This window comes from Cynoglossus semilaevis, chromosome 1 (genome assembly GCF_000523025.1).
Source record: "Cynoglossus semilaevis isolate Cse_v1.0 chromosome 1, Cse_v1.0, whole genome shotgun sequence".
Taxonomy (NCBI): domain Eukaryota; kingdom Metazoa; phylum Chordata; class Actinopteri; order Pleuronectiformes; family Cynoglossidae; genus Cynoglossus; species Cynoglossus semilaevis.
Genome location: NC_024307.1, coordinates 15,135,234 through 15,153,536, shown reverse-complemented (window position 1 = coordinate 15,153,536; position 18,303 = coordinate 15,135,234). Strand labels below are relative to the sequence as shown.

At 37.7% G+C, this 18,303-nt stretch overlaps 3 protein-coding genes across 3 annotated transcripts in view; 2 read left to right on the top strand and 1 right to left on the bottom strand.

Annotated features, from left to right (window-relative positions):
- Positions 1-1,736, bottom strand: part of lgals3a (lectin, galactoside binding soluble 3a) — a 6,798-nt gene extending 5,062 nt beyond the window's left edge. Inside the window, exons 1-3 of the mRNA XM_017035900.2 lie at positions 1,590-1,736; positions 1,149-1,166; positions 5-543 (exon numbers count right to left, since the gene is read on the bottom strand). Coding sequence (XP_016891389.1) covers positions 5-543; positions 1,149-1,163 — 554 coding nt within the window. The 5' untranslated portion in view covers positions 1,164-1,166; positions 1,590-1,736. The remainder of the gene's footprint in view (positions 1-4; positions 544-1,148; positions 1,167-1,589) is intronic.
- Positions 1,737-2,517: 781 nt separating this feature from the next.
- Positions 2,518-10,790, top strand: gmfb (glia maturation factor, beta). The gene is made up of 8 exons (XM_017035893.2): positions 2,518-2,662; positions 5,622-5,718; positions 6,086-6,135; positions 6,358-6,407; positions 6,536-6,618; positions 6,722-6,795; positions 7,522-9,171; positions 9,227-10,790. The coding sequence occupies exons 1-7, from the start codon at positions 2,660-2,662 to the stop codon at positions 7,591-7,593; spliced, it is 429 nt and encodes a 142-aa protein (XP_016891382.1). The 5' UTR covers positions 2,518-2,659; the 3' UTR covers positions 7,594-9,171; positions 9,227-10,790.
- Positions 10,791-11,488: 698 nt separating this feature from the next.
- cnih1 (cornichon family member 1) lies at positions 11,489-17,454 on the top strand. The gene is made up of 5 exons (XM_008313156.3): positions 11,489-11,691; positions 12,852-12,920; positions 16,069-16,181; positions 16,274-16,417; positions 17,074-17,454. The coding sequence occupies exons 1-5, from the start codon at positions 11,611-11,613 to the stop codon at positions 17,099-17,101; spliced, it is 435 nt and encodes a 144-aa protein (XP_008311378.1). The 5' UTR covers positions 11,489-11,610; the 3' UTR covers positions 17,102-17,454.
- The last annotated feature ends 849 nt before the right edge of the window (positions 17,455-18,303 follow it).

Here is an 18,303-nt window from a genome sequence, read left to right as displayed (position 1 = left end):
TTGTCCAGACGGCGGTTGGAATCCACCAGGACCTCCTGGTCCGTACATGCCATTCCCTCCACTTGGCTGGTAAGGCATGTTAGGATAAGGCCCAGAAGGAGCTCCAGGACCTGAAGGAAAGGGTCCAGCCGGATAAGATCCAGGGCATCCAGGTAGCTGTCCCGGAGCACCTTCAGATGGGTACTGCCCTGGGAACTGGCCAGGGGCTCCTGGGCTGGATGGGAACTGTCCTGGAGCTCCTGGTGCAGGTGGAAAATGTCCAGGTACCCCATGACCAGGGGGAAAACCACCAGGTGCTGTTGGAGGTCCTGGGTACTGCCCTGGTGCTCCAGGACCAGAGGGGAATGGGAACTGTCCCGGTGCTCCAGGGCCTGATGTTCCTCCAGGAAAGCCACCTGGAGCTGAGGGCTGGGTGGGAGCTCCAGGGGCAGAACCAGGCCATCCTGGGTTTGAAGGCGCAGGGTTGCTGGCGGGGATAGTAGGGTTGGTGTTGCCTATTTTCTTTGCCTGACTAGAAGAGTCATCTCCTAAAGCATCTGCTAGCTGGAGTAGAAGAAGGAGAAACATGAAAATATTTTTTTTCTTTGTATAGCCTGTGGTTACATACATTCCATAAAAAAGTTTACACATTACAGTAAAAATTGTTGGGTTTTCTTTTTGCAAAAATAAAGACAAAGATATTTGATGTCAAACTGTTTTCATGAGACTTTTAATGCATACCATTAGTCTCTGAGAAAAATAGCAACAAACTAATGCTGAATAGTAAACACAGTACACACGCCACAAAACTCTACTAAAGGTCAGCTGTTGTCATGAGATTTTATTTTAATTTACTAGGTGGGATCATACGACAGAAGCTAGCAGGCCTACAAACACAGTGAACACCAGCCACTTAATGATATCCATATCCAATTAAAATGCTAGTAGTGGTGGTATCACTGTTTCAAAAGCAACCACAAAGGATACCGAAAGAACATTAAATGTACAGGTTAAAGATGACATCAGTGTCATTTTTTAAAATTAAATATGTTTTTTTTTTTTCATTAATGACAAATAATATTTTTAGTAGTGTGTGAAAAACTTTTTAAATCCAATGTTTGTCTTTTACCCCTGGCCACAAATGAACAAGACATGAATAAAGAACTCACCGAGAAATCTGCCATGATCTACAACAAAAACAAAAGACATTTTCATTAGTAGTGTGGCTTGTTATAACGAACATCTCTACCATCCAGTGAAGCACTGGGAGGCTCCACTTAGCACTGCACTGTGACTATGAGTAAGAGAAGGGTCAATGTTTCCATTTCACAACTGCTTATTAACTAAATCCATTTAGTCAGATTCAAAACAGCTACACCATTGTTATAGCAACACATACAGTATGTCTACACAGAGCACATTAATATTTAATCATGTTAAATGTCTTTTAGTACGCAGTGAACTATTGTATCACAGTTGGCTACCGATGAAGCTAACAGCTAATTAGTACTCTCTAAGTGTGAACAGTTAATGTTGTGGTTGTTTATTTTTAGCTTATATGTGTTCAGAAGGGAATAACGAGAATAATAACTAGAGTTATTTTACTTTACCTCGCCAGAAGATGGACTCCCGTCGGTGATTTTATCAGGGAGAGGAGGTGGTTTACACTGCAGTTGCTCGTACTGAGCCAGTTAGTTAGCCCACTGCTAATGTAGCCTTCTGACAGCTAGGACTACAACTACTACAGAGGCGGGGATGGTGACGTCATCCGAGGAAGCATGAGAAAGAAGAGGTTTATGCGTCCTTTTCTTTTATTTACATTTTTAAATAGTTAAAGAACTCAAAATACATCGTATTTCTACTGCATAAAAAACAAAACTGGTCAATAGAGTGTTTATTTTTTAATCTCTCGGACTTCTTCGATTGGAGGTAGATAAAGACTGCTGACAGGCCAGTCAAGCAATGCAGCTTTTTGTCGCAGTTTGTTTAGAATACAACATGGCAATGACGTGCATACATTTCTGGAAATATTATTTGTGACTGATTTATTATGCTTACAAAAGGTTTTTCAAGTTTTTAAATCGCATATGACAACTAAAAATATTTGTTTCTTAACATGCCACCAGTATGACCAACCTTACGTAACTATTATCAACCAACTGTAACCTTAAGTTGGGTTAATTTAGTTTAATATTTACTTATAGGGTCTCGTCGCCAAAACATACTTTGGACTTGGGACTTGGGAACAATCAAGACAAACATCTTAAAGTCAAAAATATTCTTAATTTGTACAATACAAAACTAGTAGAAGTAAAAAAATATTTACGAATGAGAAGCAATAAGTGTACTGTATTTAAATATTTTTAAAACATTAGCTGAAGTGTGCTTTTATTAAAATGTGCATAGAACTTTAGAATTAATGTGGTTAATATTTCGTGTGTGTTATTTTCCCACACCAATAAAAGCATTCTGATATTATTTTGATAATGTTAAATTGCTTTAGTTATAGGGAATTCAGCTGGCACAGATCTATGTCCAACATTAACAGAGGGGGGCGCTGTTGGATCTTTCCGTAGGATTGGTTCAACCAGTCATAAGATAATGTGAAGTACAAAAAACACTGGAAGCGTCTGTGCGATTCAAGCAGCAGCAGCTTCAGGAAGATTCTAACTCTGTCACAATGGTGAGTGAGTTCACTGTGGAGTCACGACACCACTGTCTCCATTTTGTTTACTGCTCCTCTACCTTCTGCTATTTTATAACGCAAACATAGGGCGACGGTTGAAGGAAAAGTACATACGTAGACTCGCGAACGTAGTTAGCCTGTTAGCTTAGCATGAGTTACACCCTCTGTCTATTAGATGAAGTTAGTCAGAGGGACAGCTACGGGTTTCCGGTAGAGAGTGTCCAAATAAAGTACCGAAGCAGATTTTGAACGGTGGGCTGCGTGTATACTGCAGCAAAGAGGCAAGGGAGTTTTTGCTTGCTTGCTCAATACATCACAGTCTTAGTGGCCATGGAAGTCAAACCAGCAACCGTGGGAGTCAAAGCCCAATCTAGTTAGAACTAGGCAGCGGTCTGTCAATTAAGAGTTGGCAGAGCAGTGGAGAAGCCAAGGTTTGAACAGTTTAGGGATGTACGTAGATATGGTTTTGATGGTTGGTATGTGCTGAGTAGAAATAGAGGATACAATTTGGCAAAGAATGTTTGAGGACAAATCTGAATCCAGCAGAATCTTGATAAATTTCATGGTGTGGTTGATGAGAACGTGAAGATGGATGTTGTTATGAATACAGACTAGAGAGAGTGACACAACATTCTTCTTGACAGCGATACGCAGGAATGGATGTTTTAATAAAGTATTGTTTAAGGTAGGCCTAAAATATGTACATTTATAGATCGTTGTTTTAAATACATTTTTACAAAGCTCATGTTCTCTCATATGGGCTAGACTCCAGAATGCCTGAGTTTGGCTATCAGTATGCGAACAGTAATGTTAAAAAATCTATTAGTGTAACAGTGAAGTGTTTATATTTCTTAATATCAGTATCTACTACAAAAACTAATCTTTTGACTTTTTTATTGCATTTATTAAAGCAAATTTGTGGGTGTAAACTTATTGTGACTTATTTATCAAAATATGCTTTTAATTTGAAGGTAAGACTTGAGGACTTCCTGTAGTAACGTGGCTGACTGTGATGTTTGAACATGTCTCCTGCTCAGACAGCTTCCTTCAGGCTAGCTCTTCTCTGTCCTATTCAACTATTTTTTTTTTCTCCTGTTGTATTTATTCCAGTATGCCTTTAAAGTGTGTGTGTCTTCACGGCTTCACTAACAACATTACTCTGACACTGTGTCAATGTAAATACACAACAGAACAGGGAGATAGTTTGAAGTTTTCCTGAGGAATTTGAAGGAGGAGCACCAGTTAACCTTTATTGTCAGAGCTGATCCTAATCTTTTCTTCCTTCTCTGCTGCATCCTGTTGTTCCAGAGTCTGAGCCATGCACACTTCACTAAGTCTATCTTTAATCTGCAGGGATATCTGTGTGTTGTGTGTGATTGTGAGCCTAGACAAATCCTGACTCCCAACAGCCATCTGTTTGCTCCTGAAGGTGTAATTATAGATTTGAGGGTCTTCTGCAGAGATTCATGAGGTTGAGTTTTCTGTTTATGCAGCAGTTATGTAACGTTGGCTTCCACAGGTTCAGGCTCATTAAACCATGATGAGAGGATTTTTTTTCCCCTCAGTTGCAATCCTGCAGAAACATGCATTTGAATTGTAGTATTAGTCCTACCCTTGGTATAAATTTAGTTGGATGAAAGTAAAGCATTGGCTTTTTAACCAGAATTAACACCTTATTTTTAAACGCCTACACTATACCGCCTTGTTCCTCAGTCGGAGTTTGTGATGTGAATTGTCATCACTTTCTAATGTCTTCTCTTCCTGCAACTGTGAGGTTTTCTGATAAATACAGTACGTTCCAAACTCTCTTCAAATTGAATCTTCACAAGGATTTAAAGGCTTGTCATACCTGGTCTTTAAAACTTCTGGATAAACGTCTTTAATGTACTGTATCTTAAAAACTGCGTCTTTACATTTGTTGACTGATGGTCACATTTTCAGCACAATTGCTAAAAATGATGTAACTTTTCCAATGCACTTGGAAAAGTGCATATGCAAACATATTTATTAATATTTGCTTGTTGGTTTTAAGTGTATTCACACTGCATTTCAACCCCAAAATTTGTTAGATACCTGAAAAAACGCTAAAGTTTCAGTCTGTGATTCTGCTGCTCCTTGTTTTTATTGAAATCCTCTGCATATATCTATGGTAAAATAACTAAGTCACACCTCACTCCGTTTCTGCGTTTATATCACACGTTTTAATGGATGTTTCTTATTGCAGTCAGTCATCAAACTCTCTCTTTTTACATTTCAGTTGAAGTGAAAAGTCATAAATAAGTCAAACATCTGAGTGACTCTCTGAAGAACAGAGTTGTCACATTTTCACTTCCTGTCTTAACCAACACAACTGAACTGCCATGTCAGGCAGAAAGGATGCAGCTGACAGGAAGAACCTCAGTGAACAGATAAAGAGAAGTACAAGTTTTGGCACAGAATGACAAAAGTTAGCCCAAGTATAACAGCATTTAAACTAAAAATGCTCATAAGATTTTCCAAAATAGCCTTCAACATGTTTTACTTTGCTTTTCATCAACAAATAGTTATTTCATAGCTTAAAGATCAAAAGTTAGCCAAGAGATTAGTTTAAACATCAAAAGGTAGGTTAATGCTAAATGTATTTTAAAATGTATAGAAGCCTTAGAAAAAGCTAAATGTTGACCCAAAGATAACTAAAGGTTAACCACAATTTCTAACTATTTGAAGGTTTGCTAAAAGTTAGCATTAATATAACACAAATCTAGCTCATTTTCGCCAGAAACATCAATAAGGCTAAACAAAATAGCCTGGTTTGGACAAAAACATTGCAAATAACATCTCCAGATTATAAAATATATATCACTTAGCCTCTAATTAGCATGAAGTTATCCAAGACAACTAAGAGTTTGACAAAGGATAATAATGACATGACAATCTTGACCAGTTTCTGTTCTTGAGTTGTGTTTGTTTTCATCAGAGTGAGTCACTGGTGGTCTGTGAAGTGGACGAAGATCTGGTCAAAAAGCTCAAAGCCTTTCGTTTCAGGAAGGAGACCAACAATGCTGCCATCATCAGTGAGTACTGCCTGTGATTTCTGTCATACATTTCTGTAGTACTGTAGAATAACATATAGTAATATACTTACTATATATTATTATTATTAGTATTTTAAATATTGTTTTAAAATAGAATTTTGTTAATTAGATCATGCTGGATTATGTCAAGTTTGTTTTAACTTCTACCTTAAACTACTACAAAAATTTAAAGAAGTTCGAATTAGAAACCAAAATTGTGTTTTATTATTAAACACAACACCTTATTCATTTGATCTATATTTAAATTCTCATATTTACTCACTTCAACCCACCTGTTACTGCCACTCAACTAATGGTAGTCTTCAAGCTGCTGCCTAACTGTGTAAAAAACTTATTTCTTCTTCAGTGAAGATCCATAATGAAAAGCAGCTTGTGATTCTCGAAGAAGAGCATGAGGTGAGTTTATTTTTTCTGTTTGTTTTCTCAGTTCTGTTTTAATTATACTTTGGGATGTACAGAGAATTTCACATCTTGACATTTAAAAATAGTCTTGAAATCTCTAAGTTGTCTCATTGCCATCTTGTCTTGTAGGTCAGTTGAAAGTGTGAGTTTTTGTTTTTGTAAAATGTCTGTGTGAAACCGTCCTCAGACCTTTTCTGTTGGTGACACTGTTTTTAGGACATTTCACCCGATGAACTGAAGGACGAGCTGCCGGAGAGACAACCACGATATCCTCTGAACGACTGATGTTGTAGGGATGTTTGTAACTTAGAAAACACACAGTTGTTTGGTGTTCTTTATTTCTCTGTCTTGACGTCATCAGTTTCAGACGTGACTTTTCCTTAGCTCCACTCACATTTGTAGTCTACAGTTACAAATACCAACACGACGATGGTCGGGTGTCTTACCCCCTCTGCTTCATCTTCTCCAGTCCAGTGGGTAAGAACTGCTCCTCCATAAACTTCCATCAGTTCTAATATTTACAGAATTGATTTTAAAACAATCAACAGACATCATGAATTTGATGTTTTACTGTTTGCAGGCTGCAAACCAGAGCAGCAGATGATGTACGCAGGGAGCAAAAACAAACTGGTGCAGACTGTTCAACTCACCAAGGTTAGTAGACTGTGTGTGTGTGCTGGTGTTTGTTCCTTTGTGGGCACACCTTCTTTGTAAAATGCTTTGTTGTAGGGCAGGGCGATATGAACTAAAAGTCATATCTCGATATTTTTAGCTGAACGGCGATATTCGATATGTATTGATATTTTTCTGACATAATTGATTAGTCACTGCACAATATCAAAAGCTATAAAACAAATTGAACAAAAAAAAAACCTGAAATGCACAGGTCCGTCTTTTCTGCTCAGAAATTATTATTATTATTATTTCATTGGGTTCCAATGTGGGGGGCGTGCTCCCCTGGGAAGACATGGAACTAATGTTGTGTTTTCGTGCTCCGTGGGGAAAATACACTGGTTTGTACTTTTATTTCTTAGGCTCAACACAAATAACCAATTTGTAGGAATTAGAATGTTGTAAATTAGGGTCACTGGGAACTTGGGTTTGACAATAGGCCTATAAACAAATGGAGGGAGGGGTTGCATAAAACACAAACACCTGCACTATTTTATCAATCAAAAATGTGTCACCTTATTCTAAAACGTTGAGAAACTATTGCCACTGTGCTGGAAAATGTTGAGATCAACTCAACTGTTGCTGTGTCCAGTGTGGGACTTACAGCGGGCACAGGAAGCTGGGGGTTTTTTTTTTTCAAAATGTTAAATTAGTTGACTACTGTGATGTTGTCAAGAATTATATCTCAACATTTCTGCTACTTTTCAGGTGTTTGAGATCAGAAACACAGAGGACCTGACAGAGGAATGGCTGCGAGAGAAACTAGGCTTCTTCCGCTAATGTCGTACGGTGCGAGGAGGGTCCAGATGAAGGGTCCGTGTGTGTCGGCTGTTTTAACTGTTTCCCTTACTTATTAGCTTATTTTCTGGTGGATCTTGGGATATGTTAGTGTTTATTATCCTTTTTTTTTTTACAATGTTATGAAAGACAGTCAAACTTCCTGCCAGAACAGTTGAGCCAAGTCGTTTACACAACTCTTCTGAGTTCCTCTGTTGTCTGTTTCTCATTCAGTTTTTCTTTCGTCGCAGGGCATTGACATTGTAATATAAGTGAGGTTTAATGATTCCAGTCTGTAAAAAGACTCACACACAGGATCCACCTTTGAGACTGTAGCTGCTTCCAGGCAGGCACCAAAGTCCAGGCCTTTTTTCCAGATTGTTCCAGTGAGACATGAATGGCCTTACCATTTTGAGAAAGGGTCCAAGACAATAAATAGATCCTACATATTTAACACCTCTCGGACAAAGAATGTGTTATTTTGATTATAATTCCAAAATGTTAAACAATAAAATTATTATTGTTAGCAGAAATACCTCTGCATTTAAATGGCATATTAATTAGAATAGCATAGAAAGTTTGTCAGTAAAGTCGGTAGAATCTCTATAGAACTCTTTCAGCTTGCTTTAAATCCTGTTTTTATTGGTGGAGAACTGGGCGCCTGCTACACACTGAGCTCCTGCTGTTGCTGTTTGTCTAAACATTAAACATTTAAAATGGTCCTGGAAATGAATCCAAAATGTCCTTGAAACTTTTTTCACTGTCAAAAAAGGCCTTAAAAAAAAGAAAGAAAGTAACCCAGATTCTATTTTAAAAAAGGTGTGTATGTCTGAAAACAGCTTCACAGTCTAATTAAGATGTGTTTGACGTGGACGTCTCAGTGTAGAGACCTGCTGTAAAAACCCCTGTATGATTTAGATTTGTTTTTCCTGACATTTGTGAAGAACCAGGGTGAATTTAACATTCTGCCGTCAACCTGTGCATGTCGAGTTACACACACACACACTCCAGGAAATGTCACCTTCCTCTTACACATTCCAGTTTACACAGTTTATACAGAAGAGTCAAAATAATCCAGGACAGAGAACACTGGGCCTCGTCTTATCTCTCTGTACACTCGTGTCTTTATGGAGATGTTTATCAGCCTATTTTGTGTGTTTCTATTAAAAGCTTTTATTGTTGTTATTGTTGATGAATGTTGGCGCTTGTCTGCTTTGACACCGCCTAGTGGTGGTGGCTTTTAGAGACGAGGGATGCGACTTTCCTTCAAACACCAGTTGTGCTTAATTGTCAGTGGATTCAGGAGATCAACAGACAGACAGATGGACAGTTTTTTACATCTTACCCACAGACCAGGGTTTGACCAATGTACTCCAGGCTGAATATGTGGATTAAATTCACTTCTTATTTCTTACTAACATACTGTAGAAATACAATTCCTAGATATGGTCTGTGATGTTTGAAAGAAACCAGTAAGTGAAACCAGTAGGTCACTGGTTTATGTCCTGCCAGGGTTTTTCAGAAATTTTAAAACCTGAAAATAATTATTTTCAGGATTCTTGATTTTATGTTCTTGAAAAGGTCAGCACAGAGAAAAAGTTCCCTCTGGGTGTGACTGTAATGACTTCTTGAAAAGGTCAGCACAGAGAAAAAGTTGCCTCTGGGTGGACAGATTTTGTGACACCAGTCCAGCGCAGCATATTAGTCTCTCCCTAATGGGGAATTAAAGGCACAATTTTTAAACCTTAATCCTTGTTGACACTTGACAGATGAGAAAAGTGACAGTTGTGTTTGATTTAAACCTCAAGTATAAGGAAGTTCACAACAGTTGATATCATCCTGGTGAATCGGCCGTAGCAATGCCCTGTCTGTTAGTGGAAGAAATTGTTCTGTACAGTTTTAATAGTGACTGTTTTTCTCTACAGAGCATTTTACCCAGGTTCATTGACTTGTCATGGTTTTGTTTCTGTATGCAAATAATTCAAACTGAGGAGTTTTTCTGCACCCCCCCCTTTATCAATAGAACTAATGTGGAGCCCCCCAAAGATTATGTCCACCCACTCATGGCTAATCCTTTGAAACTCCACTGAACTGTATTGAAAACGCTGTTGTTTCTACAAAACTATTATCCAGTAAAGTAATTCTCTACAAAATACATATTTTTTAAAATAAAAATAATTGTTTTATTTCTTTAGAGTCAGTAAATATAACTTAAGTTGATAATTGTTTTCACTTTGTTATGACACTGCTATAAGAGGAAAAAACGAAATTGTAGTTTCACACAACACGTGTTGTGGGTTTTTCTTTGGCTTTTTCTCTGGTTGAGCAAGAGTTGCATGCAATGCCTTATGGGTAAAGAAAATTTAAAGGCGTTAAAACCTGCTAAACATCTTTTCTTCTTGGAAAGACAAACTGAGGCTTTTGTTTTGACTAAAGATTTCTTTTTCTCTCCGACAAAATAAAACTGAAGTCCAACTCTGATAACGATTAACTTGAAATATGTGCAACATGCTGCTTGGATGTGAACTTGTTTCGCTGTTCTCTCGTTAGGAAATTCAGAAAAGACCTCACAAATGTGAAGAGCTACTGTTATATAAAACAAATCAAAAAATAAAAGTGCATGCGTTGAATGTAATGTGTGAACAGTTCACATCGACGTCTGGCACTTGTCATCATGTGGAGAATTCTCTGTTCTGCTGCATGTTCCTTAGCAGAGCAGATGTCTCAAGTCAAATAAATGTGACTGACTCAGTTTCATCTCAAACATCAGCTCTTAAAGATATTTAAATGGAAATTCTCCTCTGTGTATCTGTTTTAATGAAGCATCAAAGATGCCTTTAAGTCGTTGTTTCCAGCACAAGCTTTTACTGGAGAAGATTCTCTTGGTTTTAGGTTGAATGTGAGGTTTTTGTCCTGTGGATCTGATAGTTTTCTCTTTCTGTGGTGAGTGTGTTTTAATATATTTGGTGTCTGGAGTCTTATTCTCTTGTATCCTGCTAATGTGTTGTTCAGCTTTTGATGTCCTCTTTGAACAATACCTACTATTGTTTCTACTTTTTAATGTAACAAAAAACAAAAACACTTGTATTAAAATCAGCTGCCTCATGGCTTTGGTGAAACCTGAGATATTTGAACTTTTCCCATCACTTTGTAAAGTGTCTGTGGTCACGTGGTCCAAATAAAAAGACATCCATGTTTAACCTCTGTTGACTTTATTTGTGCTGTGTTGATGTCAAGGCTTTGTTGTTTTGCTTTTGATGCAAATTGTTCTCTAGTTGGCTATTTTTTGTTTTTCAATTCATAAATTGATGGATGTTCAGCTCTCTTAGTTAATCTTACTAAATTGCAATCCATTATTTCAGAATTAGTCAATAACAATAACAATCTAAATATAAATGCAATTAATATTGTTTTCTAGTTTCTGTTGTAGAGTCTGTAATACTCTTAACATAATCCATACCAAAAATCTCAAAATGTATAAAGATTCATGTTGGATGCATTTAATAATATGATGTTTTGTTGCAGGTTTTCAGACTGTTTTTTGAGTGAAAAACAAAATAACAGTAAACTGATTGTTGATTGTTATAAAATAAATATAAATTTATATTGAAATTTTAAGATCACTTGTAGCAGTCAACGTAGCAGCATGGCATTATTGAGAAAATGCTACTTTATTAGAAGTCTTCCAAATAGTATCTATAATTATAATGATATGGTATCTCCTAACAACAGCTCGCATTGGACAAGGAAGGAGAGCTACTAAGTATTTTTTTTTAAGTTTCAAAGTCAGTAATGAATATCACACTTTAAATATAACGATATGGAAGTTTCAACTTTGTCCAGCAGATGGCGCAAGAATAAAGACTTTTAAGATTAATAACCATTACAACAAACGAAGAAGAAGATCCGGCGACAAATCTCTACAGTGCTGCGGAGCTGACTGAGCTGTCTCTGCCTGCATCATCAGCGGACAGCTGCCAGCCAGGAACCGACTAGCACAAGTGGAGGATTTAGGAAAAAATGGCGTTCACATTCGCGGCCTTTTGTTATATGCTTGCGCTGCTGCTCACGGCGGCTCTCATTTTCTTCGCTATCTGGCATGTAAGTACATTTTTGCCAAACTCTATGTGACGCTATTAGCACGTCAGTGCAGCTGCGCTGATAGAAGCAGCTTAAAAGTGTGCAGCTAGCAGTGTGCTCTGCTCTAGCAATGTAAGACAAACGACAGGCCGGTGTTGACAACGTTGATCTACAAATTAACTGGATGAACCCTCGCAATGATAAAGTATATAGAAGAGGCTAAGTTTTAATTGTGGATGTCAAGTCATTCTAGAACTAATGAATGAACACACCCTGCTGTTTAGCTCAAGGCTAAACCTAGCATGCTAAATATTATGAATGTAAATGTTATATGTACAAACTGTGTTCTTGTTGTCTTTTATATTTTTTAGTGTAAATTTTATTAACATTTAAAGTTATAATTAGACACCAATATACATGACACGCGTGTCCAATAATTTATTTACGTTTATCTAGTAGCTGTTCGGCTAGTTAGCTAGCTAAGCAACTAAAGACAACCTAAGTTTGAAGAGAAAAAACATTGCGTTCTAATGTCATCCATAATGACAATAAAATTTGTTACTAAATCTCCTATTATTTCACTTTGGGTCTGTTTCAGTCAAAATATCAACTTTACAATGCATTACATTAAATTGCTTCACAAATAACGGGGCGTGCTCCCTTGGGGGGCGCGAGAGAGTATTTTCGGTATACTGATTGTATGCAGAATCCCGGCGCCGGCAACCCATAAATAAATATTACCAGGCACTCAATAGTATTTCAATAACAATATGAATAACATATGTTATTTGTTTTCTGTAGATAAAAGGGAGAGAGGTTGTCCGGAACATGTATACCTCAAAGGCTAGAAATGGGTCTAACACCTTAATTGCCAAAAAACTTATTTCTTCATTTACATTAATGCATTTAGCAGACACTTCCATCCAAAGATACTTACTAGAGGAGGATAGGCTGGATGTAAACACAATCAAAGGCCTGCATTTGTCATATGATAAGATAACTTTCTTGTGATAAAAGAACAGAACCAGGATAACAATGTCTTGCCTTCTTACCAATACTTATACATTATTTATCATTCATTACAACATTTATTGGAAAAAAGTGGTGCAATGTCCTATTCAAAGTTGAAATACTGTTTTATTCCCTGGTTTTTGCTAATATCATTTACTTCCTCCTTACAGATAATAGCTTTTGATGAGCTGAAGACTGACTACAAGAATCCTATAGATCAGTGTAACACTCTTAATCCGGTAAGTAACTCCAGCGTCTGTACCTCATTAAACTTTTCTGCCTCTTTGACTGCATGCAGATCTGCTCCGAAGTATATTTGTTTTAGGATCTTTTTTCCTCCTCTGTCTTTTCTTCAGTCATTTCTATCTCTGCACTGTTTTGCTAAATAACCTGCCTGTTGTGAATTCACTGACCTTGTTGGCTGTCAAATTCTAATGCCCTCTGTTGTTTTGTTTTTTCCTCCCTAATCTTGCTTTTTTATATTTTATAAATGGAAAAAAAGACAGTTGAAAAGGTCAAAAAGATTAAAAGAGTCAAAATTGCATTAAAGGTTTGTACCAAGTTTTTATTTTTCTGAAAATGCCCGCTCAATTCAACGGTCTGCAGTCTTGTCATTTTGCACGTGGAAGTGTTTGCAAACGTCTTTTCAGTTAACTAATCTCAGCGTTGAGGTCAGAGGTTAGGTGAGGATTAGAACAAGTGCCACCTGTGCCCCAGGATGTGTTGTTTCAGTATGTAAATTTTGATATAATTCTTTTGTTAAAACCTAGGATGCAAATGTCAACAAAAAAAGTTTTATTTCCATACTGTATAATAAAAAAGGAAAGTAGCAATAATAAAACCAAAGGAGATTGGATTCAGCAGCAGCTAAATCCTATAGGACAGTTGTTTGTTTGTTTTTTCATCCATCACTTTTTAACAAATTGAACCAAAATTAATGCCCTTCTCTTCTCATGAAAATACCTGAAAAGTGATTTAAGCAAAACAATTCTCTTGAAAATATTTAACATTATTAATGTATTCAGAATCAAATGTATTTTTCCAAAAATTTTAATACATACAGTTTGTTTTTCAAAACCCTTCTCTGGTGAGGCTTCCCAGTGCAACTAATAATTTGACTGTGGACAGCTATCTTTACTTCTTGTTTACGGTCTGTAGTTAAATCATCCATTTCAGTCACTTACTACATTTAAAAACATATTTTTAACGCTAAAACGCTCTGGTGCTCATTTGGAGGAATTTCTTAAATATTGGCTAAAGAATAGCTGTTAACTGAAAAGACTTGCAAATGCTCAAAACATGCATGATCTTTATTACAACTTCCCCTTTGTTTGCATCTAGTCTTACTGGTCCAATAAATTTCCAGTAATCTTGTGAAGTTAGTTTACTTTTTCTGAAATGCCAGTAGATGAACATGACAACCCTGGTTCTCACCAGAAAGTGTGAGCTGAGTGGGGGTCAGCAGGTGAATTGGTGAACAGAGGGCAGAGTGCTTTTTACAACAGAGCGAGTGTTGTCCTTCTGTTTCCTTTATCTTTGCTCAAATACTACAAATTCTAATTCAAAAATATTTGATTGACTAAGGCTTTAGGACTGTAGTTACTACCCCATTTGTCAGTTAGATATAGTAGGGTTGATTGTATAAAAATATTCCTCCAGATTCGCGTTTGATGCACAGCTAAACTTAGGGGTTGTCCCGATACCTTTTGTACACCGAGTACCATCAGCAGTACCACGTTAGCTGGGTTTTCAATAAAAATGTGTTTGACTGGAAGGCTGTTGTTGTTGGCGAAGCAACATAACACACTAGTCAGATTTGTTTTTTTGTTGGGGTTATTTTAATCAAAATGGAAACAAATATTTCTGTATGAAACAAACAAACAAAAAACAACCTTCAAGTCAACACTGTCTTCACCAGGGATTCCCAGATTCCCAAGGTGTTTTGAGCTGCCACTAGAGGGTGCGCGACATACAAAAGGACACCAAAAAGTGTTTTGAGCTGCCACTAGAGGGTGCGTGACATACAAAATGTGATGCGGTTTGGATTCTTTTTTTAAGAACACTTACTAACCACTATAGCTGGTTATAGTGAAAAACCTTAGAGGGTGTCAGGTTGTTGGATCGGGACATGTGTTCAAGTACGAGTATTTGAATGAAGTATCGGTGTGTCCCTAGTGAATATGAAACGGTTCTGATTGTTTTCCTGAACGCTGATGTTTAATGTCTTTAATCAGATCGATTGTCTCCACGCACATATTGAACAGTAGGGGGCAGTTTGATACAACCATGACCACAACTTATGAGCTCATTGTTTGGCCGTAGCCTCTGTCACCTGTGGTTCAGAGCAGATGGCTGCAGAATCCCAACACACTGCAGATCAGCAATATTTGTAAATACTGATTGGTCCGTGGCTTCACCAGTGGGTGGAGACATTTGGCCCAAAAGCTCAGGGTCTGTGATCCATGTCACACACTGCAGAACCATTCCCTTGAGTATACTTCTGCTCAGGTAGAAGAAAAACCATTTGTTTGTAGTGTGAGGTTTTATGTTTTTATATTTGGCAGCACAGTGCAGGATTTTCCCTCCTCACATTTCCTTTTCCTTCACACTTCCCCTCACCTTTCCATCTGTGGGCTATTTGTTGCCCTCCCTCCCCAATTCTTCACTCTTTCTCAACGCATGGCTTCCATGTGGTGCCTCCATCTGCCCTCATGAACCCTCCACCAGTATAAACTCTGTCACCATGTGTCAGGCTCCTCCTCCTGCTCCTCCTGCTCCTGCTCGTCTTTATCTTCTGTGTGTATCGTCATGACGTGGGAGTGTTCTTTTGTCTGTGGTCAGACTTAATGCATGACTTTTATAAACAGTGTGAGGAACTGTTTTTTTGGGAGTTTTTTTCTGCCTTTTCTCTAAATTGTGAGGCAAAATTTTGCTTGACTGATTTTAAATGTAACTAAAATGACTAAAATTATATTTAACTCATTCATGTTGTCATGATTGTAATTATCATGTACAATATAATGTACATTTGTTAAACCTTTTTAGCCTCGTATTAATTATGTTTAAAACGTGACATCACAACAGAGGCTTATTGGTAGAATTTCTTTTTTTATTATATGTGAAAGATTTAAAAACCAAGACAAAATGTGACATAATTTTGTTTTAGTTTGAATTAATTTTCCTTTCTCCAGTAATAGTGAATATTAAAACAGAAGCTTCGTCCGTATAATGTCCTCAGGTGTTTTGTCCTCTGACCACTTCAGCTTTGACTCAGTGTTTTAGAAAACATCAAAACACTGTCTCTGTCATGCGTTTTCCTCAGAGGTAGAAAACACAAACATACTGTTGATTCCACGATGTCCTCTTGCCATTTTCTTCCCCCGACAGCTGGTTCTTCCAGAGTATCTCATTCATTTCTTCTTCTGCGTGATGTTCTTCTGTGCAGCCGAGTGGCTCACCCTGGTCCTCAACCTCCCACTGCTGGCCTATCATGTTTGGAGGTGAGTGATTATTGACGTTATCATTTATTTGTTTGTTTGTGTGTGTGTGTGTGTATTTCTGAGTGTCAACCCCCCCTGGTGTTGGTCTGCAGGTACATGAGCAGACCAGTGATGAGCTGCCCAGGACTCTACGACCCAACAACCATCATGAACGCTGACATCCTGGCGTACTGTCAAAAAGAAGGCTGGTGCAAACTGGCTTTCTACCTCCTCTCCTTCTTCTACTATCTCTACGGGTACGGAAAACATGACATTTTTGAATTGAAATTAATGATTAATTTATTACAATAAATTCATTTAATGAATTTGTGTTAACGTGACGTGAACATTTGTCAGTTTACTGCATGTAAAATGTAAAATTTGGGTTTCAGTTTTTTTAGTAGCATAAAAGTCAAAACCAGACATGTATTCATCCCTTTATATTAAGTGGGCACAGTGGAGGAGTGGTTAGTGTTCTCGCCTTACATAAGAACATCACTGGCTCAAACCTCCTGATGGTGTCATGGTGATGATGAATTGTTTCTGTCTGCGAGTTCTCAAGGATTCATTTAGTATAAGCAAAACATTAGCTGCGTTCTGTCCTAATTCTAAAATTGACAGTTTCCTGAACATAAAAAAATTAATGTATGTTCATTTTCAGCCAATGATGGTAATGCTAACATCTCCAGGGGAAATGATAAAAAATTAATGTATGTTCATTTTCAGCTAATGATGGTAATGCTAACATCTGCAGGGGAAATGAAGATGGTTGAGAAAATTGTTGGATCTAAATTTATTCCATACTCCTTTAGTGTTTTTTTTGTTTGTTTGTTTTTTCAAACTTGCTAAAACCAATCCTGACTTGCTGTCTGTTCTGACCGGCTGCTCTGACCGTCTGTTCTGTTTCCATCAGGATGATCTACGTTCTGGTGAGCTCCTAAACCAGACCATGAAGGAATGAGTTCCCTGCATGTTCAGTAGACGAACAGACACCGATGTCTGGGCTGGAACGCTGCACCTGCTGGTGACCGACATTCAGCGACACAAGACGCCATTTTAAACGGACAACCTCTCTGAAACCCCCCCCACACACAAACACACTCAGAGCAGAGCATCATTTCAGGAACCCTATTAGCTTCAGGTAATCCTCATGGCAGCGTTTTCATAACACCATGACTTCATTTCGATGACAAATAAGGACAAGCCTGGATGGACACATTTCCTTTTTTATTTTAATGGTGCGGTGATTTTGATACTTGGGATTTCAATAAAGTCTTGTCTTTTCTCTTTTAAATCTTGGACCCTGCTGATGTTGTTCTTGATGCGTGGAGTCACCTGAGAATCTGAGCTGGGCATAATCCACGTTAACTTCTGAAACTGCTGCTTCTCCTCCTGATTCCTGATTCTTTACATTTTCTAAACAAAACTTCTTTCCCACGAGTCGTGGTCCCACTGCACGGTACCAGAACTTATTAGTACTGATCCTCTGTCCTGCTTTTCTGGATGCACTGTCATCTAAAAAGGCAGGACAAAATCCCATCATATTTCTCTAGTCTCTTTCTGTGGACACGTGTGTTGCTGACCCTGGAGAACTCAGCTGGTCTCTTGACCTTCATCTTTTCTCTGCTGGTTCACGTCTCCTGGTCTTACTGAGTTGATTTCTCTCAGCCGCTGGAAACGCACACAAGTAAAAATTACATTTTTTTTTCTTTTTTTTGGATTAGGTTTCTTAGGTTATGGTGAGTTCTTTGACCAATCACAGTCTGTGCTCAACCTTAATGACTCCTGTACTTCTTATAGTGCTGTCATCCTAGTTCTCCTTCAGTGTCTTGTCTAAATCTGAGGGCTGTCAAATGATTAAGGTTTTTAATCAGATTATTAACAGGGTATCTGTGGATTATTCATAATGAATCATATTAAATCATGATGTAATTAATTACGATTCATAAAGATTAATCAACATTCCTAAATATGACAAAACCCTTTTTTTTTAATCTTTTAAATCCCTAGAACGGAATGATGAATACCAGCAGGTAGATTTGTGTTTCACACCTGTTTTATTGGTGACTAATCTGAATGATGGAATTGTTGATTATGGAGATTAATTTAAAATTTAGCTCCAAAGAGTTGCAAGTTTAATGAG